Source organism: Vanacampus margaritifer, chromosome 10 (genome assembly GCF_051991255.1).
Source record: "Vanacampus margaritifer isolate UIUO_Vmar chromosome 10, RoL_Vmar_1.0, whole genome shotgun sequence".
NCBI classification, from domain to species: domain Eukaryota; kingdom Metazoa; phylum Chordata; class Actinopteri; order Syngnathiformes; family Syngnathidae; genus Vanacampus; species Vanacampus margaritifer.
Window position 1 is genome coordinate 19,192,297 of NC_135441.1, and position 23,647 is coordinate 19,215,943.

Below are 23,647 nucleotides of genomic sequence, written 5' to 3' on the forward strand. Positions count from 1 at the left end.
ATCATGCAGTTACATACACGCACGCACACAAACGCACTGAAAATGTCAGTATGTCAATTTACATACACATAAATAGATTGCACATTTCTATCTGGCCAATTAAATATGTAGACAATGTCGCACGCGCACACACACAATGAAAACGTTAGTTTCAATTTACATACAATATGTACAGAATGCAAACATCTGCCTGGTACAGAGGATGGATGGACAATTCTTACTGCATTTTGTTGTAGTGTGCCAGAAATGACAGGAAAAAAGACTTTATTTATTTGTTGCCTGCTTGCCGGCATGTGTGCTTTAATGATGCAGAGTTCCACAGATGTTCATTTACGTATCTGTGGAGTGCAGGTGTGAAAATTGGGGAATGATGACCATTTATTTCACAGATTTGATGTGCGAGGAAACAAATTGGAATTTAGCATCTGCCAGTTAAATCCAAGGCTGTTTGACCGTTACTTTAGTAGCAGCTGATGCAAAACTGAGAGGATTTTGGGGGGCTTCGCCTCTTAGAAATGACCCTGTGGTGTTCTGTTCTAAGGTCAGCAGAGCTCGCACACATTCAGCTGCTTGGCTTGTACTGCCACCTACTGGAGCAGCTTCACACGACACTCCCAGGCAGTATTTATTTATTTTTATTTTTTGCTCAGTCAAATGAATCCAAACAGACAATTAACAAAGGGCTTCATTTGATGGCAATTCTTCGGTTTAATGCCCACATTGCAACTGCACTAAGCAAATTCTCTATATAATAACATACATTTGTAACAACATAATTTTTGAAACAAGAACAAAAAAAGTGAGCAACCGGATTTTGAGTTTCATTCAAATGATACATTGAATTTATTCTACCTAAACGTCAGTACAACAATTTGTATTGCACAAGTGATGCTCAAGTAAAAATGTGTCATGTAAAAAAAAAAGTTAAATCCACAAACAAAAAAAATACAAATAAAACTGAAAAAGAGGTTCTGAATAATGATATCATTTTTGTGTGTGTGGATGCTTGCTCGTGACTGATTAGCTTGCAGAAAATGGTTGGTGAAGTAGTTAACAATGATTACAATAATGACACTGATTGTTAACAAGCAACTGCAGATATGTCAAGAGTCCATTTCCTTCATTTTTAATATGTATATATATAAATATATATATATATATATATATATATATATATATATATATATATATATATATATATATATATATAAATATATATATATATATATATATATATATATATATATTTTTTTTTTAATGTTTTGTTGTTCTATATGTACTGCGAGTCCATGATGTCCAGATATTTGGGGTCAATCATTCTTGGAAGTAAGCTGGTCCTGAATCAAAACACAGAGAAAATATTACAAATGTCATATTGGGCTAAAAAAAATAAACAGTTGCAGGTATATGAACATAAACAGATACAGGTCTATAAGTACATTTTCGCACACTGATAATGCAAATATCGCTCCCAATTTACATGTAAACATAAAGTAATATATTTGTGTCCAATTACGCACACACGCACGCACGCACAACAAAGATGTCAATCTGGCCATTTACATAACCATAATACCGACATTAGCCATTCATTTGGATATGCAGATTATGGAAACGACAGTCTGTCCAATCAAACGCAACAAAAACGTCCATCTGTCCATTTAAATTACAGTCATGATTCAAATGTCTGTCTGCCACTTTATATATGAACATGATAAAAAATAAGCTGTCCATTCATGTAAACAGAAAATGCAAACCTACCTGCTCATTTACATACACGGTCAATTAGAGACAATGAAAATGCCCTTCAGCGCATTTACATAAACAAAACACATAACTCTAAAAGTCTATTTACATAAACAAGCGAATTTCAGTCTGACTGAAGAAGCTTTTCATCGTCATGACGGACGGGTAGAGGAGTGGGAAGCAAGCAACGCTATATGCAGCAGAAGGGGGGGGGGGGGGGGGGGGTATTTGTTCGGGTAAATCCAGAAGGTGACTTTGACCATTTGAATAAAATATTAATTTTACGTAGACGGGCCAGCGTGCTATTCAGTTATCAAAACAGGAAAGAAATAAAAGTCTGTCTCTCTTCACCTGATGGGGACGAGCAAGATCATCAGTAGGGGGAAGACCATCTTCATGTAGGGCAGAGGGTACATGCCAAAGGCACACAGGATGATGAGCTGGATCATCTGCAGCCCGGTGAAGTAGTGCACCTTCCTCTGGGGTACACGGCGGATGTAGTGGGTGGGGGGATAGGCCGTCTACATCAACAAAAGTCACATGCTTACAAGATGCTTCTCATTGCCTTATTTCATGCTGTAAAAAAAAAAAAACAACAATGCAGGAGGACAAAGGGTCCACTTGCATCGGGGCCGCCAGATCCAGCATATGTGCATCATTATGCCGATTATTCTACAACACGTGAAAAAAAGGAGCAAAAAAGCTTGATTTGTGCACACCTGTTCCTTCACCAGCAGGGCCATGCGGTCCACCATCTGGTTCCCGTCCAGCGACGTAGCGGCGATGTAGAGGAAGAGCCCGTAGAGGACGGGTTTGGGAATCCACTGGAGAGGAATGGGCAGCATGAAGGCGGACAGGCCGATGAGGATGTTGGCAACCAGCGAGGTCAGACGCGTCTCCTTCACGCTGATGATACTGTTTTGACATTTGGAAAGAGAAAACACGCATCGGGTCCTTCGTTGCGCTCGTTTTCAACATTCCGATACAATCAAGATGATGACTACAGTGTGTTCCAAAAACATTTTTTGTTTCACCTCATTCAAGGTTCTCATCATTATTTTTCAGTTCGTTTGTTTAGGTGTAACTTCTTGTCTGCACATTTTGGCATCAATACAGTCTCAACCTGGATGTTTTTTTTTTTTTACGAGTGGGATATATACAGGTGCTCGTCAAAAAATTTGAATATTAGAATCATTTCCGTAATTCCATTCAAAAAGTCAAATTTCCATAGATTATAGGTTCAGGGCCCACAATTTAAGTGATTTCAAATATTTGTTTATTTTTACATTTTTTGGGCTTCCAGCTCATAAAACCCATGAAAACAGGGTGTCTAAAAAAAATTTGAATCATGTGCAGAATTCACCATGCATACTTGCCAGTGTTTTGCATGGGGGAAAAAAAAAGATGGATGGATGGTATTTTCAAAACGATATGTCAATCTTCAATAGTTGGTTGGATTCCCTTTGCCTTAATCACCGTCTCCATGCGCCGTGGCATTGCCCGGGGGTCCTGGAAGCCCAGTTTTTTTTTTAAATGTTTGCTGTCAGCTCTTTGTTTTTGGGGTCTGGTGGCCCTCGTTTTCCTCTCGTAATACAGTAAGAGGAAAATGAGGGAAAATGAGGGCCATGGTGATTTTTTTCACATTATTTGACATCCTGTTTTCATGGGTTTTATAAACTGGAAGCTCAAATAATGTAAAAATAAACAAATAAATACTTAAAATCACTTCAATTGTGGGCCATATTTATATATAGAATATGGTTGACGCACGTGGTGTAGACATGGCCGTTCTCCACGTGCTGCTCCATTTTGGCCAGCTGACGAGCGTGCAGTGAGGAATGCGGGAAGGCGGCGTGCATCCATGGCAACCCCAGACAGGACATGAGGATGTTGATGAGGCCCGTCAGTACTAAGTCCCAGTGGAATGCCGTGCCTTTGAGCAGCCTGCAACCGACAAAACTCATACATCAGAATATTTTTTTTCTCTCTCTGAATCATTAAACAAACTTCAACAGGAGACTAAATTGAATTAATTCCAAATAAGCTAAGTTCAAAGTGTTGGCTTCTTAGCTATTTGGTCACTATTAGCGACTTTTCTGAATCCTGCAGTGACTATTTTTCCAAAGAGCAAAGAACTATTAACTAGAATTTCCATATTGTTTTCTGTATGGCTAGAAAGGAACCCAGTAGAACCAACCACAGTCATTTTCAATTTCGCTTAACGTTGCTAAAGACATATACTGTGTATGCCCATTAATGTTGCAAAAACAGTGATTTATCAATGTGTCTTAAATTTTCAATTTTGTCAAAAGGGACATTTTCACTTTTACTTTCCCATTATATTTAAATATTTTTTTCATTATTATTTATGTGGAAGTCGATGCAAGTTTTTTTCAAAGCTTGTTTGGTATCAGGAGACAGAAAGCAAACCCCAGAAGAGGAAAAAAAGAGAAAGCTAAACTTTATAAAAAACAATAATAATGTCATTGTCATTTACTTTTTCTTTAAGCAAAACGAAAAAAATGCAAATCTGAGAATTTACATTAAGGCTGTATCACTCTGCCCTCGAATCAATATGCTCTCGCATTGAATCTCACGAGACTGTGCAGGTGTTTACAACTGCGTTCTAGCAGAAAACTACAAAAGGCACCCGTCCGTCTCTTACTTGTGTTCCGGCACGTGTGTGAGTGAAATGACAATGTTCTGATCGATGAAGATGAGCAGGGCGAGGAGGAAGCCGAGGCCCACGGCGCTCAGGGTGTTCAGGCCCGACAGCTTGTCGAAGGGCGGGTAGTTGAAGACGGGCCCGTTGTGGACGCTGAACACGGGGACTGTCGAGAGGGGGCGAATCGTTTGACATGTGTCATATGGTCAAAAAGACAAAGAGACAGGCACTCACTCTGTATGTCGAGGAAGAGGTACGAGCCGATGAAGGAGAAAACTAGCACGGAGATGGGCAGGGCGCAGTCGGACACTACTTCTCGGACATTGCCGTTCATATATGGGCTGAAAGGAATGAGAAAAAAAAAAGTGGTAGAGGAAATTTCTCAAAGCAGATCAGAAACGTATTTGGCTTTAGACTTAGTGAAGCAGCATGTGGCTCATTTATCTTATATCAAGAAACAACTAGAAAAATTCCCGCGGAAATTTTGAATGGGACTGCTGACTCTTTGGTAATGAGCTGAACAGTTTAAAATTTAAATGACTGGAATCGGTCAAGAAATGTGGAAGTTAACCATAATCTAAAAATATGTCACTGTCACTTTAACAACGCACACCCATTTTTGACTTGGAGCCGTCACGCGCCCCACATTCCATTGAGATTCTATGAGAGACGCACCCCTTGAACAAAAGTCTCTCACGACTTAACGGTTCAAGATACAGATTCAAGAAATGGCTCGTTAGAACGGCAAGGGTTTGGGGAACACGAGCATGTTCTCATTTTTTTAATCTGATGAAAAATGACCAAATGAATGCAGGTTGAAAACTTATGATTTATCAGAAATGAAGAGCGAAAGGCGCCTGAATTTAACATGGCAGAGATAGGCGAGTTGGTCCGACTTGTCCGAGCTTAAAAGGGAAAATAAAGGTACTAAATGACACCTTAGCCAAATAAAAGTTAGTTTGTCTGAAAGAAGACACTCGTGACTACAAAATGTGAGAATTTGACGTCTAGTGAGAAAAGATTGTGGCCATGGTGACAACTTGAAGTGAAACTTTTGACTTTTGGCAAGAGATTTGTTGCTTCCCGGCACTCTGGCTAATTGCTAAAACAGAGTGTGTTAAAATGCTATATGACTCACTGTCTTTGAACCCGCACAGAGGGGAGAGCTTTCATTCCTTAAAAAAAATTTCAACACTGAGCTAAAGATGGGAAAAATTCCTACAAAATGAGCTAAAATTCGTATCGGTCGGATAACGTATGCGTGCACAGCGTGTCTTGGAAAAAGGTGCTTGATGTGTGATTTTGTCTTTCCATTTCCCATTCATTCCTATGGCACTTTTTGGGGTAGTTTTTGGGGTATTGCGTCGCCGTGGTAAGTGGGAATTCCTAGAAAAATAATGCCGCACCGAGTCAGATCGAGCCGCATCGTTTGATACCTCATTTGTCCCAGTGCGATCTACGGTACGGGCCGCATTTTTGCGGAAAAATCCGTGGAAGATGATATAATAACCGCAATAAACCCATTTTTGTAGGATAGTAATATGTGCTGCTTGCTACGCTCAGCAGTCCCATAATTATAGCCAGCTTGCAAAAAATCAGGGAACTTCACAAAAACTGAGAAGACCTTGTTTCCATATGCTAACATAGGAATGAAAGTTACTTTCGGTGTGTCCCAGTCTTAGAGTCTTTACTCCATCCATTTTTAATATCGTTTTTAATAACACACATTTGAGCTATACAAAGAAGTGGAAGCTCCAGAAAAAAAAAGCCGAGATTCAAACGCGGGAGCTCTTGCCTGTGAGACACCTCGCCTTGTTTATTACTGTACAGTAAAATATTTGCCACAACAAGCCGAGAGAGAGAAACGAATCTTTCACATTTCACAGCGCTGTGTCAAGTGGCCGAAACAAATGGGTCACGGTGGCTGGCAGACAAATAAAAGAGTGCAGCGGAAAGTGAAATATTCCCCTCTCGTACGGTGACGGATGGAATATATAAAGCGGCAAAAGTGCTGTGAAACCTACTTGTGCTATTCATTCGCCCCACTTGATTTCATCTGGACAAAATGATCCACTTTATGGCTGTATTTATCTACTTGCATTCAAACGAGACACAATCCTCAACCACTGATGCAAAGGATTACTCTCCTAGGAGTGTGAAAGAGACATTCATTTTTAAACAGTGGTCAAGTGTACTCTGTTATAAACGTTGTCACAGTATAAGTGGGGGGGGGTTCAGTTAATTTCTGCTTGGGGCCCCAATAGACTTTAGCCTAGCCTCTTCTAATCTAGTTATAATCTACGACCACTCTTTAGTCCTTTTTTTCTGTACGTCTGGGTGCCATGAGGCACCACACTGCCTCTCACAGGTCAGTTTTAGAACTACAACAGACATCTGGTTTGGGGATGGAACTGGAAAGTCAAGATCGTTGGTCTGGATATTGTGGGATTCCTCACCAATTTTTTTTTACAATTGTGTGTGAGTGTTAGCTAGATAGGTACGATAATGTAGTAGTGTTAATTTTATCCACCATTTTTAAATTTAGTCTCAGTTTTAGTCCAGTTTCAATCATGCTTGTTAGTTTTTTTTTATCATAGTTAGTCAAAATGATCCCGATTTTATTTAGTATTTTTAGTCGACTATAAATCTAGCATTTTAGTCTTTATTTTAGTCCAAGAAAACATAATCATATAGTTGACATATTTAACCCATGTAAAAAAAAATTGTGAGCAGATTATGTTGAACATGTTGGAACTAAAACTATTTCACATAAAAACGTCTTATCTTTTTGATGAAAAACACGTAATTATAGTATATGAACGAGTGGCTGCTATGATTCCATGCTATGAGCTAGTATGATAGTCAGCATTAGTTAGCGGTCGGATTAACATTATTGTTGGAACGCTGTAGCCGTTTGGATTGTTACGTTATAACTAAACAAAGCAAAATCATAATCACATCATTTTCATCTCGTTTGTGTTTATGAATTAAAATGTCCAGTTTTTATTAACTCTGACTGCCAGACGTTTTCAGAAAAGGGATGCCGTGGGTGCCAGCCGATTTTAAGCATTTTGACTGATCTTTCAAGGTACATAGAAAATTATGTGTTTGGACTATGGAAACACACATACTGCCAAAACAAGATTGGACTCTCATCTTCCATCAGAAAAAAAAAAGTTTGTTTCTACCTTATTCCATTTTTGAGTAATCAACAATAGAAAATGGTTAGTTTCACCTGTTTTGAAAAAAAAAACGTCTTTTAACGTCTTTGGCACTCCTCCATAGGATTTTACGAAACGTTATTTAACGTTTTTGGCAGTCAAAGAGTTAAGTGAAGTTATTTTCGTGTCGTCTTCATCAGTCGACGAAAATGCATACTGATTTAGTCCCAGTTATTGTTTATTCATGAGGGTTTTAGTGTAGTCTAGTTTTAGCCCGGTGAAAAATGTGTGTTGATTAAATTATTGTTGTTTAGTTTTCGTTGACAAAATTAAAACTACGGTAATGTTTATTTTGGTCTTTTTGTGAGGATTAAACGGTTCGGAAAAATGGATGGATGGATGTAAATGTTCATCTGAATCTGTTATACCTACGACACAAAAAAAAGACAGTTCATAAGGTGTAGGTGTAATAGCTAGCTAGGGTGTCTTGCAGTCAGTGGCCTACCTCCTCTTGACGAGGTAGAGGGCGTAACCCAGCCACAAGGTGCCCAGCATGAGCAGCAGGCACAGGATGGGGATCTCTCTGGAGCAAATCACCAGAGACTTAGGCAGGAAGACGTTGGCGTGCTCCTCGTTTTGATGGCCTGACGTCTGGTTCTTCATCTGCTCCAGAACATCTGTGATCTGGTGAAGCACCAGCGTGCTGTTTGCAGTCGCCAGCGTGGGCTCGTGGAAGAAGTGTTGGAAAACTAGCAAGGAAAGAGACATCTTGAATTGACTATTCATTTGAGAATATAGTCCCCTCCAAAGGTATTGGGACGGCAAGGTCAATTAGTTTTGTTTTTGTTGTAGACTGAGGACATTTGGGTTTTCAGTTCAAAATATGAATATGAGACAAAATTTCAAAATTCCAGCTTTTATTTCAGTTTCAAGTTATTTACAGCTAGATGTGTTTAAAAACTTAGGATAGAGCACTATTTAAAACTACATTTTGTTTGGAATGGATTAATTGGATTTACATTATTTCCTATTGTAAATATTGTTTTAGTCCAAATTTCTGGAACAGATTCATCATAAAAACTAATGTTCCACTGTAATTGTATTAAAACTTTTTTGTGTGTAAGAAAGAGAAAATTATTGAATTTTATATTTTTAATGTATCATGTTATACAGTATATGCTATTTAATTTCCCAAAAATAATTTCAATTTAAAACTAGTACATACGGGGGGAATGTATCGCATAAATATTATTTAAGATTGATTTGAACAATTTTGTATATTTAAATATTTAATTAATTAAACCTTTTAAAAAATATATTAAAACCATTTAATTAAAACTACCCCGTGTTAAATTATTTTGGTTTAATGATTGAGGCACTTTAGAGGTAGTGTTCTTTAAAAGAAACATCAACAAAACGCCTAAATACTTAATAATAATAATAATAATAATCTTGGCATTATAATCTTTCCATAAAGTTCTCCATCCCTGCTTTGCCAAGTCTATCTTCATAATCACACATGTTTAATGGACTCACTTTTAACTGTTCCTTTCACTGCATCCCCAACAAATGCGATGGAGATGAACAAGGCAATGACTTCCTCTGTGGAGCTGGCAGAAAGAGAAGCATAGCAGGGTTGTTTCCAAGTGTGCAGACATAACAATCCGACCCAGTGGAATAAAACATCACGGTGCAAAAAAAAAAGGAAGTCATAACATCCAATTTTTAAAATCAAAGTCCTTGCCCTGAGGTCCCAATTGGGTTTATTGAGCAAAGTGTTACATATTTAAACAGGAGTTGAAATGTCACACTCGGCGTCTAACTGTGGAAATGTGGTCGTGTCAGCCTGTGCGTTATTATTTTTTATTATGTTATGTTGTACAATGTACTCACCGTTTGAAGAGCTTCATCAGCAGGCTGACGTTGAAAAATCCTCCCAGGATGAGGAACAAACTGTTCCACAAGCCGATGCAAGAATAGAAGGCGTCAAAGTCCAGGTCGTAGTCATCACAGATGCCCCGGATCACTATGAGCAAACCCAATTGAATGAAAAAAAAAAAATCTGTTTGTTGGTTCAATATCCAGAGGTGGGAAACTGGAGTCCCCTGGCTGGACTCAAGTCGCCAGTTTTAGGATTTGCTTGCCTAAGACTTATGGAAGCCTTGACCCTGTATGTGGCGGGACGAATGACTTGCAGATCTGTGAGTTACTCTGCCAATATCTCAGTGGAATATGTTTATGAGAACGCACCACTTATGAAGATGGCCAATGGGGCAGTGGTCAGTGGAATGACAAGCGGCGAACCGGCAAACAAGGAGTAGATCACGCCTCCGATGCTCTGGCCCACGATGGTCTTCTGAACATCTGTGAAAGATATTCAACTCAGTCTACACACAGGGGTTCTTAAAGGGGAAGTCAACCGTAAACATTTCTTGACAATAATATGTTATATGTGACCTCACTTGTCTAAACATGACATTCTGATTAATATTACATTTGTGGAATATGAGTTATGAAGCCAAATCCAGCCATTTTTTATCCATCTCAGGGGGCGGCCATTTTGCCACTTGACATCAATGTTGCTCAGGTCTCAGGTAACAACCCATTGCAGCTCAGCTTCAGAAAACAGGTGAGCTGTGATTTGCCTGAGCCCTGAGCAACATTGATGTCACCTTCAGTCGACAGCAAGTAGCAAAATGGCCGCCCCCTGGCCGGATTTTGCGGCTTAACTCATATTCCACTAACGTAATATTAACCAGAATAGCATATTTAGACCAGTGGGGCTGCATAGAACATATTATTGTCCAAATTTTTTTTGGGGGGGTTGACTTCCCCTTTAAATTTTGTGACACGTTGCTGTACAATTCAAATACTATTTACAATGTAATGGTTAAATTGACATAACTTGGGTTTGATTATTATTTGCTGACTAAATCAAATCCATTTACAGTTGAACTAGATTAAACCTTGTCAAATGAATTACAATTTTTGAAGGCTTCTTTAGATAGTGTTGGCCTAAACCATATACAGACTGTAACTATTTCTCATTTTATGGTTAGAAGGGATTTAGTGAAAAATATGCTTTTAAAAGTGAAGACAAATGATAAGGCCAGTACAGATTTTCTGCAAAAATGAAAATAATGAAATCCATCGAGCAAGAAACATAAAGTAGGCTTACTTTATCAGCTGGATCTGACCCCATGCCTTGATTTTGACAAATGTTATCTACAATGTTATTTAATGTTGGCAACTGAAGTATTTATAAAGTCAGTACCTATCTCCCCTCTTGTGCTTTCGTCGTTGAGAGAACCGAAGGCGATGGCTGGCAGCAGAATAGCGATGTAAAGGAAAATGGCAGTAGTGGTGTACTTGAGCAGAGAGCGGTCCTTCCCAATGATACCTTTATTCAGGGTAATGGTAACATTCAAATGAAAACACCTTGACAGGAGTGCCTTTAAAGCACAACACTTATGAAAGCTAAAAAAAGAAGGTGAGTTACCGTCTGTGAAGTCGGAAGGGTAGAGCGGAAGGCGGCGGCGTAGGTCGTCATAAACACCTTTACCAGCTTTGAAGAAATCTTTCCACTGCGATAAAAAAACAAAAAAACAAAACAAAACACGTCAGTGTGGCAGGACATTTGAGGGACTGTTTGAGTATTGTATGCACACAAGTTGAAGAGCTATTGAGTTTTGAGCAAACGTTACTTTAAATCAAAAGAGTTCATAGAGCTTTTCTTTCTGATCAACCTTCAAACCGGTATTCAGTAATAGGTCCTATCCATCAGACGTAGGGGATTTTAGTCACATGACTTGACTCAAGTCAGACTTAAGTCGTATCAAATACATGTGGTAACTCGGCAAGGTTGTATGACTTATGAACTTCTAAAGCTAAGTAATGACTTGACTCGACTTGACTTGACTTGTTTGATGAACTTGTCAGAAACCTTAACGTTAAGACTCGACTGACTTATGACTTGCTACGAGACTATTTGACCTACTCTCACCTCTACTACGATTACATTTGTGGAATATGAGTTTCGAAGCAAAACAGCCATTTTTCTCAAGCTCAGGCGGCGGCCATTTTGCCACTGAAGATGACATCAATGTTGCTCAGGGCACAGGAAACAACCAATCACAGCTCACCTAGTTTCTGAAGCTGAGATGTGATTGGTTGTTACCTGAGACCTGAGCAACACTGATGTCATCTTTTGTCGACAGCAAGTGGCAAAATGGCCGCCCCCTGAGATGGTTAAAAACAGCTAGATTTGGCTGCTTAACTCATATTCCACTAACACAATATCAACCAGAATACCATATTTAGACTAGTGGGGCTACATAGACAATATTGTCCCCGCCAAAAAACCCACACCCTTTACATATTGTCTTAATTGGCTACATTTTTAGGTACAAAGAAAAATAAATACGATCTTAATATGGTACACAATAGTATGCATGAATATGGACAGTCTAAACTGGGTGCATTAAAACTGATTATTAAATGTGGTCTAAATATGATACATGAGACCATAAGGTACAACTATTGTACAGTATCACGTGGTCTAAAAATGCAGATGCACAGATGAATAAATACAGTCTAAATATGGTGCATATACTGTACATATACTGTACACTAGAACATATACTGTTACAATTCATACTGTACTGATTTTTTTGGTGAGAAATCCCACAACAATATCCAGACCAACAATCTTGAGTATCCAGTTCCACCACCAAACCAGATCTCTGTTGTAGTTCTAAAAATGACCTGTGAGAGGCAGTGTGGTGCCTCATGGCTATATACCATACACAGACCGTATGGTCAAAATAAGATACAATAAAGACAATTAAATGTGTTCTTATTCAGTCATCAATCACCTTACTTCATCAAGGCTTTTAAACAAACATTTAACCATCCTCATCAAGGAAACAAAGTATGTCAATGTTACAACCCAAACACAAGATTTCTCCAGAGGGGAAATGTTTAGGTATTTAGTACAAATGTACACACTGGACATAATGAAGTGTTTTGTCGACTCATGATGGGTCTCCAGTCATTCTGCTGCCAAGCGCACTTGGCAGCCTTTTCTCCAAACCCATCTGCATCTCTTTCCCCCTGCCTGACAAGTCCATTTTGGAATCAGGATAATCACATCATTTGGCACTTGATTTCATTGCACGCCTGACTGGAGCGCTAAAGACGGAATGTCAGCCGAAAGATAAAATGTTGTTTGGAAACATGGTGTTTTATTGTTGCTACCATGGTTTCACACGACTGTAGACACAACAGGGCACCGATTCCTTCCCTTACCTTAAGTTCTTTACCTCTCCGTGGGTCAAAGTCGTCCACTTGGTCTACAGCCTCCTTCTCTGTGAACGAAGAGAGTTGCTGACGCTGGCGGACCAGCTCTTGTTTGAACTCCTCCAGGGTCTTCGTCTCCAGAAGCTTCTGTCTGAAGGAAATGTCCGCGAACATGGTGGCGAATGTTCGTCCCACTTCAATGGCCGACTTGGTACTTTTCTGTGAACGATGAAGCATGGGAACAGTCCAAGGATGTTTGTTGACTATGAAATGTACAATTGTGTATGCAACTTCATGAGGCACACTATTTGTGAAATTGGACAATTTACAGTAGTGAACACACATGATGACCTCTCACAGTCATTAGGACCAACTGGTCTAGTGTACTTACCGTTCTGGGTGGGGCCAGGATGAGGATGACGTAGCGCGCCTCGCAGCAGTCGGCCCCCCAGTTCTGCGGCCTTTCCAGACGTGCGATGCAAACGTGGCGTTTCTGTAGGCTACTCACACTGCAGCTGAAAAACACACACCAGGTGATCTTTTTTTCCATCCATTTTCTTGGCCGCTTTTCCTCACAAGGGTCACGGGGGGTGCTGGAGCCTATCCCAGCTGGCTTCGGGCAGTAGGCGGGGTACACCCTGAACTGGTTGCCAGCCAATCGCAGGGCACACAGAGACAAACAACCACACTCACAATCACACCTAGGGACAATTTGGAGTGTTCAATTAACCTGCCATGCATGTCTTTGGAATGTGGGAGGAAACCGGAGTACCCGGTGAAAACCCACGCAAGCACGGGGCGAACATGCAAACTCCACCCAGGAAGGCCGAAGCCCGGACTCGATCTCACGTCCTCTGCACTGGGAGGCAGACGTGCTAACCAGTCAGCCACCGTGCTGCCCGTGATCTTTTTTTTTATACCCAATTAAATAAGAGGCTGAGAAATCAGATTAACCCGTGGGCAGTATTTTATTTTGAAATGGCTTGGTCAGAACCAACAAAAAGCCAAAAAATGGTCACAATAACGCCTAGGGGTTAAAAAAAAAAAAAAGTACATCAATAAAGTCCAAATCTTTTACGCCGGTCACCAGAAACATTGAAACAAATGTTAACAAATTTATACAGTTATGCTTGAAAGTTTATGTATGCAATGTAAAGCAATGTATGGTAAGAAAAAGGCTTAATATCGATATAATCCAAAATACAGGGGCAATTGTTTTGATATATTTATATTGCATGTGAATTTTGGTCACAATTCATAGCATTTTTGTGTCATTGCTCGTGGGCAGTTTTTTATTTTGAAATGGCTTGGTCAGAACTATCAAAAAGACCAAAATGGTTCACAGGGGTTAAGCGACATTTAGCTTTTGCACATTTATAAGCAAAGAACAATTGTAAATATAAATAGTCATTATAACACAAATGTATGACACTATTATTTACCATAACAGTAAATACGCTCCAAATATGGTATATTACATGTATGGAGAGTTAAACATGGCATAATCAAGATACACAGAATATTAAATAAATATGGTGTAAAAATGGCACATTAGATATGCACAGGCTGTTAAAGGTGGCTCAAACAAACAGATGTGGATGCTCATCTACTAACAAGGCACACCCCGGATTGTGTCTGCCAAATGAATAAAATTGCCATGCAGTTAATTCTGCGCATTATGAGACGAAGTGCTAAACGGCTGAATTGCGTCTTTAATGACCAAGTCTGCAAGTGCAAACCTGCACAATTGAGGCAAAGGCAAAATGAGAGGTGACGTGAGCTCATGTAATACCAGAAACAAAGCAATCTAAGGGCTGACACAAGAAGGAGTCATGCTGTATCGCCGATGAATAAATTCCTTTCAACTTTATATTTACTTGCATCTTGGTCATTTCAGAGCACAATGACAATTGGTGCAAGTCTGTGCCAGAGCAGTCTTTTGTCTGTTTCAAAGGCAGCATTGCAGAGGATGGGCCCATACATCCAACAGGCTCATTGTTTTATATAATATTTTTACAACTGACCCACCATTTTGTATTGATTACAAAGCACAAATAAAGAAAGAAATACAGCATGAAACTGAAGGCAATGTCATGGACATGAACTCACAGAATACAAAGCCACGACTGCTGGTAATGAATCCCCGTGGATGTCACCGTCACCCCCTGAATAGTTTCCGACAGCAGGTGAACTGTTGGCATACAAACAAAAGAAGTCAAAATAATCCAATTCCAAATCACTTGTCTCATTTCATGCTTTGCGTTCTTACCGTCCAGCTCCTTCCTTCCCGCATCTGTGAACAGCGAGTCCATGACCTGGTTGACGTCACACTTGGTGTGGCCATCCTCCACAGCGCTGCTCAACATCCGCCTCAAGACCTCGTCCAGGGTGGACGATCCCTCGTCCAGGAGGACGCTTGCCTGGGCCAGGAAGGAATCCAAGTCTCTGTGGGCGCGCACCTCCTCGCAAAAGTCCATGAGCTTCACATACTAAAGAGGCAGAGATGAGGGAGAATCCTATAGGCTCAAGTCAGATTGAAATCACCAGTTTTAAAACTTGGGGCTTGCTTGGCTTGAAACGTAGTCTCGCCTGTTTACATTTGAAAATCGGTACTTTCAAGATAGTGTTCCTTTTTTATATATTTTTTTGTTTTTGTTTAGTGTGCTCAAACCTGGCAATCCACCAGTATCCTATAATGTGCAGTGCAGAGGCCACCTCATGAAAGCAAGACTCATGAAGGGAGGATTATTACATTTGTATTCAAGGATGCCATTTTTGATCAAATCTGGGAAAAAAGAATGGCGACATGGAACGTTTGCAGCTCAAAGAAAAATAGAATAACTACGGTAAGTCATGTGGAGGATCCCAGAAAAATCCCTGCAGGAGTACATGAAAGCATGGGCTGGGAAAGGGCATTCGATTCCAGAGGAATTACTATGAAGGGGAAAAAAATTGAGTTTGGATTTGAAATATATCTTTTATGACATACCTCATTATAAAGTGTTCATTTGCATGTGCTATTTAGAGATTAACAAGTTCTCCCGCCCAAGATGATTTGTAAGAAAAAGGTTAGGTAAAAAGATGATTTTTACCTTTCTTGTTGTGTTTAAAAGGCCAAACCCTGGACCTTCTGTATCTGTAAATAAAAACATAACACAAAAATAAACACACAAATTGGATCAGTTTCTATCAAGTTGCCCTTTGACTGACTATAGTTCAACGTTTTTCAAAATTTGAAGGAGTGGCAGACTTAAAGAAGATATACAAATATGATCAATTAAGAGGTGCCTGAACAATTAAATATGGTCCAAATATGCAACATACGAAACCATTTAAATGTCTTTGCATTTTAGATTTAATGGTTATCACGAGTCTGCTTCAGTTACTTGTTTGTGGTGTCATCATTAAAGAAGCCAAAGACATTGCGAAATATAGCTGGGATATGTTTAAGATGTTCTCTGAGTTAAAGTCTCAAAGATTTGCTGATGTCATATGTGATGATTTTTTTTTTTTGTAAATACATTTTGAGACATGTTCTAATAATACATAATTAAGACTTTTGAGCTTCAACTGTGATCATTTAATAATAACCACTAGTGTTATTTCCTCTCACACTCATATTACACACCTGACACACTGACTTGGCTCTCGTTGTCATAGATGGGGTCCTTGTGCGGGATGGCTGAATTTTTCCCATAATCCTCTTGTTCTCCATTGCGCAGCTCTGCGATAAACCAGTTTGCTACTTTTAAGTTAATATAGCATAAAAATAATTGATTTACACAAAGCAAGCCGTATTGATTTCATTTGTTGGCCCTATGTGAGATAAACGGGTTCTTTATTGAGCAGTAGGTGTTATATTAGCAACATTAAGGGTTCCTATAGTTAGCCAGGCTTTGTTTTACACCCTGGCATCTAGCCACAAGTAGAGAGAGAAAGAGAGAGGGAGATCCAATTAAAAAAACAAAACCTTTAAAGAATACCTGCAGCACTATAACAAATTGCACCGCCTTGTAAATTCCTTTATTGTACAGACGATAAATACAGTGTGGAAGCTTATTTTATGAGAAGGAACACAGGTCTCAGAATTAAGCAAAAAGCCTCCATGAGTGATGATTGCACCCCTTACAGATTATCCGCCTCGTTATGTAGCCATTAATTAAGACTCTCAACAATCCAGCAAGGGGACAGCATGCATTTGAAATAGACCACAAGTATGACAAGTCACTTGAGGATTTATTCAATATCCTTGATATCCAGCTAAAGGTCCATTTACTAGTAGCTCTTTGTCATCACTAGTACAAGAGCACAATAGTCCCAACAACACCATTTTTAGTCGTCTAGTACAACATTAAACCTAAGAGTAAACTAGGCATGTGTCACGCACTAATGAACTTCAGGACCACTAACACCAAAATGTCTGATAGTAGTTTTGCCTCACTTGTCCCCAGTGCTGTATGCCAAATTCGTCCTCTGGCATACAACTTGGGGGAAAATAATACTGCACTAGTTGACACTTGCATTCTCCTAGTAGGCGTAGCTGTTAACTAATGGAGTATTAAAACGTCACTAAGGGCCATTTTATATAACTTATGTAAAAGGGGATCACTAGGATTGATATCTGTCCATGCAAACGTTTGTAAAGTAGACCTTAAAAGGAAAATGACAAGAATGCAGTCAAAGAAATCATCACAAATATATAGAAAAATACAAACCCATTTCTTGGAACGCATATCCATTGGAGCTCCCGGTTGGTGAGACCTCTGCGGGAAAAAAAACATAGCCATGTTTGTTTGTTTGTTTTTCATTCAACTATGATCCATTATTCATGCCAAACACATACTTGCACAATGCATATATAAAACAAATGACTGGCCATACTTTCGTACAACCAACCATAGTTAGAAATTAAACATTGGAATAGATTGATCACTTTGGATTTTGACTATCAAAATAAGTATTTTTTTTTTTTAATCACTTGGACGTAATAGCGGAAGCCATCGGTATCATACCTGACCGTAGAAGAAGAAGAAAAGGGAAGTTAAGGAAACAATGAACCATGAACACCAAGCTGGCTAAATTGTTAAGTAAATAAATATAAAAGTTTCCTTTTTAGCGAGTTTGGGTAAAATAATATATAATATGTCTTCCTAATTTCGCTTTTGTTTTTTCTTACTTTATGTTCTGTATTGCCGTTCTTCTAAATAATGTCAATGAGATTCGTAAACGGCAACACGCTGATGTATTAAGTTTCATATTTCATACTATTAAGCTTATATTTTACATGACATTTAACTTAGTGTGTATAAGTTTACGTTCGAATCGTCAATCGTTTGTCCATTATATTTTTTAATTCATTGATCTTGTACTTGGCCATTGATTCTGTAGGGGTCGCTGTTGTCTATGGAAGTGCCGGTGTCACAGCGGACACTTAAAATTAGATGCACCTGCTCAAATTTGTATGCAAGCCAGAACGCGCTATAGTCACTAACCTGTACGCACGCAATAGTGTAATCATAATGTCTGTAAATATTTGTGTGGATTTATTTTGATTTTAAAATATGATTAGATGTCTTTTGACTACTGTAACAATATGTTGTTTTTTTTCATTGTATAGAGGAAGCATTTGGGATTGCATTGCTTTGCATTGGGGAAGTATCAGAAATGCCCGGATGTTTGCAATTGTCAATATAGGCAGGATTTACCGAACTAAGAGCCAGGACGCCAAAATGGCCTGTGGGTCTACCCTTATTGTCTCACATGTATTCTACATAACATTCATCCATTTTCTCTAGTATGTGTCCTGGTTAACTTTTGCCAAGACAGGCTGCAAGACATGTCACCAGTCGATCGTAGGGCACATACTAACAAAGACTATAGTCACATTCACACCGAAGATAACAATCAAACAGTCTTCAATGAACATGCCATGTGTATGTGTTTAGAATGTTGGAGGAAGCCGGAGTATCCTGAAAAGACCCACACAAGGATGGAGAGAACATGCAAACTCCTCACAGTAAGCGAGCGGCGTTTCGAATACAGAAATTTCCCATATGTTGATGCATGTTTTTTGGACAGCGTCACACCAGTGCAATGTGGAGAGGTTATTTTTCATACAGTGACCGTAATAATGTCGGTTAAGACGATGTGGAAGGAAGCAATAGCATGCAGTGGAAAGCACATATTCCACTCTCACTTACAATGAAAACCGGAGCGCAGCTGTGCCCGATGTTTTCATAAGCAGTCTTTGTGTTTCTATAAAGAAGAGCTGTTTTGCTCTGAAGCCTCCTGAGCTAGACTCTGTCTCGTAGCAGATTAGCACAGAACATTCCCAAGGCCTCCTTTTCCCCTCACGGGAGATGCCTCACAGCTCAGGCAGCAAGATATTTGTGTCACACCTGTGATAGTTTTACTGTGTGGTGTCGTCAAGGTAAAGGTCCCACTTGGCATAGGTGTTCTGACTGTAGCTAATTATTAGTGCGATCTCTGATAGGGACATACTGATCATAAAATGGCTGCCAAAATAGATTTTAAGCATTACAATGTTCCCCACATATTTTAGATTTGCTACTCATTTAGCTGTTTTTTGGCCCAGGTTAAAGGGTTGTCAAAAACAAAAGTATTGCTTTGGATCTTGGTGCCAAAAAACTACATTGAAGTGAGCTGAGTAGCTTCATGTCGCTCCTTAACGCTGTATGCATTTTTCCCCACAATTTCAAATAGTTTCCAGAATGACATGCTTTTGTCAATATATCCCAAAGATCAAGAATCTGACACATCCTTGTCTTCTTGTCTTGCTTACATTTTCTTGTTTTAGGGGCCAGCCCAGTCTTATGCAAGCGAGCCAGCCCTCATCACACTCTATACACTGCTGAGCCAATGGTGAGTTCGACTTTTGTTACAATGATGACCAGTGGGCGGGATCACGCATTCTTAAAGTACAGATTTCATAACAATCACTTGTTGAGGCCAAGGTTATTATTGTGCGTAATTAACACAAACTAATAAAATAATTGTAACTGAAAACAACATTTTCGTTAATGAAATTAGATAAGAACAAAAATGCTATAAAAAGAAAAAGACAACTAACTTGCCTTTAGTAGTAATAAACTATACACATCAGTTCCCTTAAAAATAAATTGCTTACCAATTATTTGATTTAACTTGTTAGTTTGAGCCATTTAGTAGTCACTCAGCAGAAAAATGCACCTGTTTGGCAGCATCTTGTGGCATGTTCGGAGAAAGCGCACAATAATGTGATTGAAAGTGACAAATAGCTGAGGTTCCACAGAAAAAAAAACGCAAACTGGTGAATTTGTGAATAGAAATCCACAAATAGGCATAGGTTCACTGTAACTTAGTACTTCAACTCAGTATAAATAAGGGGGTGAGGTATGACTTCATGTTTTGTTTTTTGTAAACTAGAAGTGCAATTGCACATCCACCACAGTAGGTGGCAGTGCGCACTCTCAATGTGTACAGTACTTGCAAAAAAAAAAAATATATATATATATATATATATATATATATATATATATATATATATATATATATATAGGTAAATGATACTATTTATAGTCATGGCGGAGCATTGGGGAGGCACAAAATATTTAATTCCCTCTTTGGGGGATAGAGGTAACTCCAATTGCGAGTTTTCATCTTTAATGCAAATATGTTTTGTTTGTTTGCATTTTTTAAAACACACAGCAATTCCTTTCCACCTAAATATGCCTTGTGCTCGCTCCATTTGGGGTAATGAGGCAACTATCTAACAAAAGGTAACAGGAGGCAAATATACTGTACATATGATAATCAGTTTAACAGCATAAACGTGTTACATTTGCACAGTGCAAGAAAGTTAGCACTCAAGAATCCGTGTTTTCCACTGCTCTAACCCTCAGACAATAAAACAAATCTCTGGATATACCAAACTGCCTCTAACCATGGAGAATGTTGTATTCATCCTCACTGCCCCACTATCAGCGAGAAGAGGATGCCCTTGAGCAATAGGAAACAAACAGAAAAAAGAACCCTTGTGGTGTCTCTGAGAAAAAAAGCTTTAGCATATTTAGAATATCAAGATCCCGTCACTCGTCAGATTTTATCAGGGTCAAGTCATGTGCAGTTGGAGCTCAGTCGACCTGACTGCTGTGTGAACTGTGTTTGCACTTGACGTCCCAATGTACACGTTCGGACGCGAAGTAAAGCAAACAGCAGGAAGGAAAGCCTCACTGCTCAGTCCACTTCAACAACTCAAAGTCTTGCAATTGAAAACCACCTCATGTTTGCTCATCCGGCACAGTGGACGTAGCCAGTGGACCAACAATAATATCAGCCATAAATACTATCCGATTGGATACGTCATGTCAATTGAAAGCAAATGGTTTGTCAGATCTAAAACACGAGACATTTTTCTTCTTCCTAATCTTCTTAATCTGTGACGTGTGACTGAGATTTACCGGTTTTTGGCGACTAAAAGGCGCAAGCACAAGGAAATCTCGATGAAAAATCTCATTTGACGAAGCAAACGTAGTCTATGTAGCTGCTTCACATCCTCACATATGAACCCTTTTCTTGCCTGGGGGTGAATGTTGACTTTGTTGCTTTTTGACAATCGGGGCAATGCTGCTTCATCACCATATCTTTGAGGAAAAGTGAATAAACTACAGCAAAACAAAAGTCATGTTGTCATAAAACAATCCACATGCATAGCACAGTTCTCCACTCCACGTGATATTAGGTGGCTCGGGTTGCACTGTGGGAGACTCTCAAACCACACACTCACACACACACACACGCCTATAAAAAGATTTTTTTCAAAAACTTACCGGCCGGCACGAAATGGAGGACTTTTTTGCCCTCCATGTTCTCCAGGGGTTCAGGTGAGATGCTCTCAAGAGGTCAACCCATCATTTTCATGTTTGCGATCTCTCTCTCTCTCTCTCTCTCTCTTTCTGTTTGTCACACTCTGTCCTTCAGTCTTTCTCGCCCTTACTCTCTCTCAATGTGTTGCATACATTCACGCACGACACATGAACACGTGGAGCACCTAAGACCTCCTCTAGCAGCACATGGGTTTGAAAGAGGAAGTGGTTAGGTGACGTGTTGGGGTGGAGGCCGGTTTTTGTTCCTACTGGGTCCCTCTGCCTATGAGCTGGCTCATGTTACCACTATTCAGGCCATAATATTAGGAACACTTCAGTTCAGAGTTGTGCCTTTATAAAGACAGTAAAGATTGGCGATTGACACAGTCATGAAAGTATTAATATGAGTATTAATAAAACAAACATAAATGTTGTTCAAATTATTGTTTGGATGTGTCAGTCAAAGCTAAAAATCATTATCATTGTGGATATAATTGTGGTTTCTGCAAATTTGCCCATTCAGAGATTACTCTCCATTATTTGCTGAAAAACTCGCCTTTTTGTTGTGCGTGCAGCCCTTATCCAACACATAAATATTGTTGTGGTGCCATCTGGTGGTACACTGAGGAGAGAAATTTCACTCATATAGTTCATGACTGTCTCAATAGAAAAGGTTGCTTTGCCGCCATCGTGTGGCAACTGCAGTTTGTGGGCATCAGACCTGCCCTATTTGTGGCAAGACTATGTTAGAAGTAGTAGTAGTATTTTAATTGTTTTTTTGTTTACTTATTTTTGACCTATAATTAAAAAAAATATTGAAATCATTAACCTTCAGTTGACAAAAAAGGTGTGCAATTTGATAATAGTTTGTCATTCATGATGATGGCCAGCTCCGTTTTAAGTACACTGATTTTGATTTTGATATGAGCTTCAAATTCCAATTTCATATGCCTGTCATCAATTTCAGGGCAACTATTGAGAGCTGTGGCTATCTATCATATAAGGAGTGGACTGAGGCTGGTGTCAGTGCATCAAGAACCACCACATATAGACATCATGACATCATGATTAGCTGTAGAATGCCATACGTCAAGCGCAAGCCACGTCATAACCAAAGACCGCGTCAGATGTATCTATGCTAGGCTAAGGAGAAAAAGTACTGCACAGTGGTCCCAACCGTGTCCCCTTTTCAGATGGAAATACATTTTGAATTTGATTTGGAAATTCAAGGTCTGGATGAGAACTGGAGATGCGCAAAGGTCAAGTTGCTTAAAGTCTAATGTTATGTTCCCACAGTCAATAAAGGTTTGGGGAGTCATGCCATTTGTTGATTTGGATCAATTGTCTCTAATCAAGCAAGTCTACCATGAAATTTTAGAGCACTCCATGCTTTCCGCTGTCGATGAGCTTTTTGGAGACCATGATTTTATTTTCCGGCAGGATTTGGCACCTGCCCACAAAGACAAAATTACCAATGCCAGTAACTCATTCACTGCCATTGACGGCTATAGACGTCAAAAATTCATTTGAACTATATTAGTTTCACATTTTTTTCCACGTTTGTTAACAAGACTATGAAAACCTAGTTTTTTTTATCGTGCATTTATAACAGATATAAAATTTGTGATTAATTGATTAATTACAATTTTAAAAATGTATTCGTCTGCTGCCCCTAATTTTTTATAATCTTTTCTTCTTTTGTTAATTAGGGACATTGGGTGATTAGAATTTTTAATAATTAATCACAGGACTTCACTAGTTAACTCAAGATTAATCACAAATTTTATATCTGTTCTAAATGTACAATACATTTTTTTCTAGGTTTTCATTCTCTTGTTAACAAAAGTGGAAAAAAATGTCAAATAGTTCAAATTCATTTTTGACGTCTATAGCCGTCAGTGGCAGTGAATGAG

At 39.1% G+C, this 23,647-nt stretch overlaps 2 protein-coding genes across 8 annotated transcripts; one reads left to right on the forward strand and one right to left on the reverse strand.

Moving 5' to 3' along the window:
- Nucleotides 1-1,205: 1,205 nt before the first annotated feature.
- On the reverse strand, nt 1,206-21,915 carry LOC144059060 (solute carrier family 4 member 11-like). 4 transcript variants are annotated; one of them, XM_077577874.1, is made up of 20 exons: nt 21,699-21,913; nt 17,586-17,633; nt 16,499-16,594; nt 15,963-16,006; nt 15,140-15,359; nt 14,980-15,061; nt 13,262-13,385; nt 12,880-13,089; nt 11,072-11,156; nt 10,847-10,972; nt 9,823-9,936; nt 9,466-9,598; nt 9,109-9,182; nt 8,078-8,321; nt 4,646-4,752; nt 4,412-4,577; nt 3,517-3,690; nt 2,466-2,661; nt 2,098-2,267; nt 1,206-1,337 (listed from the first exon to the last, which is right to left on the reverse strand). In XM_077577874.1, exons 1-20 carry the CDS (start codon nt 21,733-21,735, stop codon nt 1,271-1,273), a joined length of 2,517 nt encoding a protein of 838 aa, XP_077434000.1. In that variant the 5' UTR covers nt 21,736-21,913; the 3' UTR covers nt 1,206-1,270. The 4 variants fall into 4 exon arrangements, with proteins under 4 accessions (XP_077434000.1, XP_077433998.1, XP_077433999.1 ...); XM_077577872.1 differs by having other exon boundaries at nt 14,980-15,359; nt 21,699-21,915; XM_077577873.1 differs by lacking the exon at nt 21,699-21,913 and adding an exon at nt 17,714-17,804 and having other exon boundaries at nt 14,980-15,359.
- On the forward strand, nt 17,483-23,057 carry LOC144059062 (uncharacterized). Of its 4 annotated transcripts, XR_013295553.1 has the most exons (5): nt 17,484-17,620; nt 18,488-18,606; nt 18,816-18,886; nt 19,688-19,752; nt 22,702-23,057. XR_013295553.1 is itself a non-coding variant. In XM_077577878.1 (4 exons), the coding sequence occupies exons 1-4, from the start codon at nt 17,930-17,932 to the stop codon at nt 22,874-22,876; spliced, it is 339 nt and encodes a 112-aa protein (XP_077434004.1). In that variant the 5' UTR covers nt 17,780-17,929; the 3' UTR covers nt 22,877-23,057. The 4 variants fall into 4 exon arrangements, 1 of the variants encoding a protein (XP_077434004.1); XR_013295555.1 differs by lacking the exon at nt 18,488-18,606 and having other exon boundaries at nt 17,483-17,620; XR_013295554.1 differs by lacking the exons at nt 17,484-17,620; nt 18,488-18,606 and adding an exon at nt 17,780-17,952.
- Nucleotides 23,058-23,647: the final 590 nt, after the last annotated feature.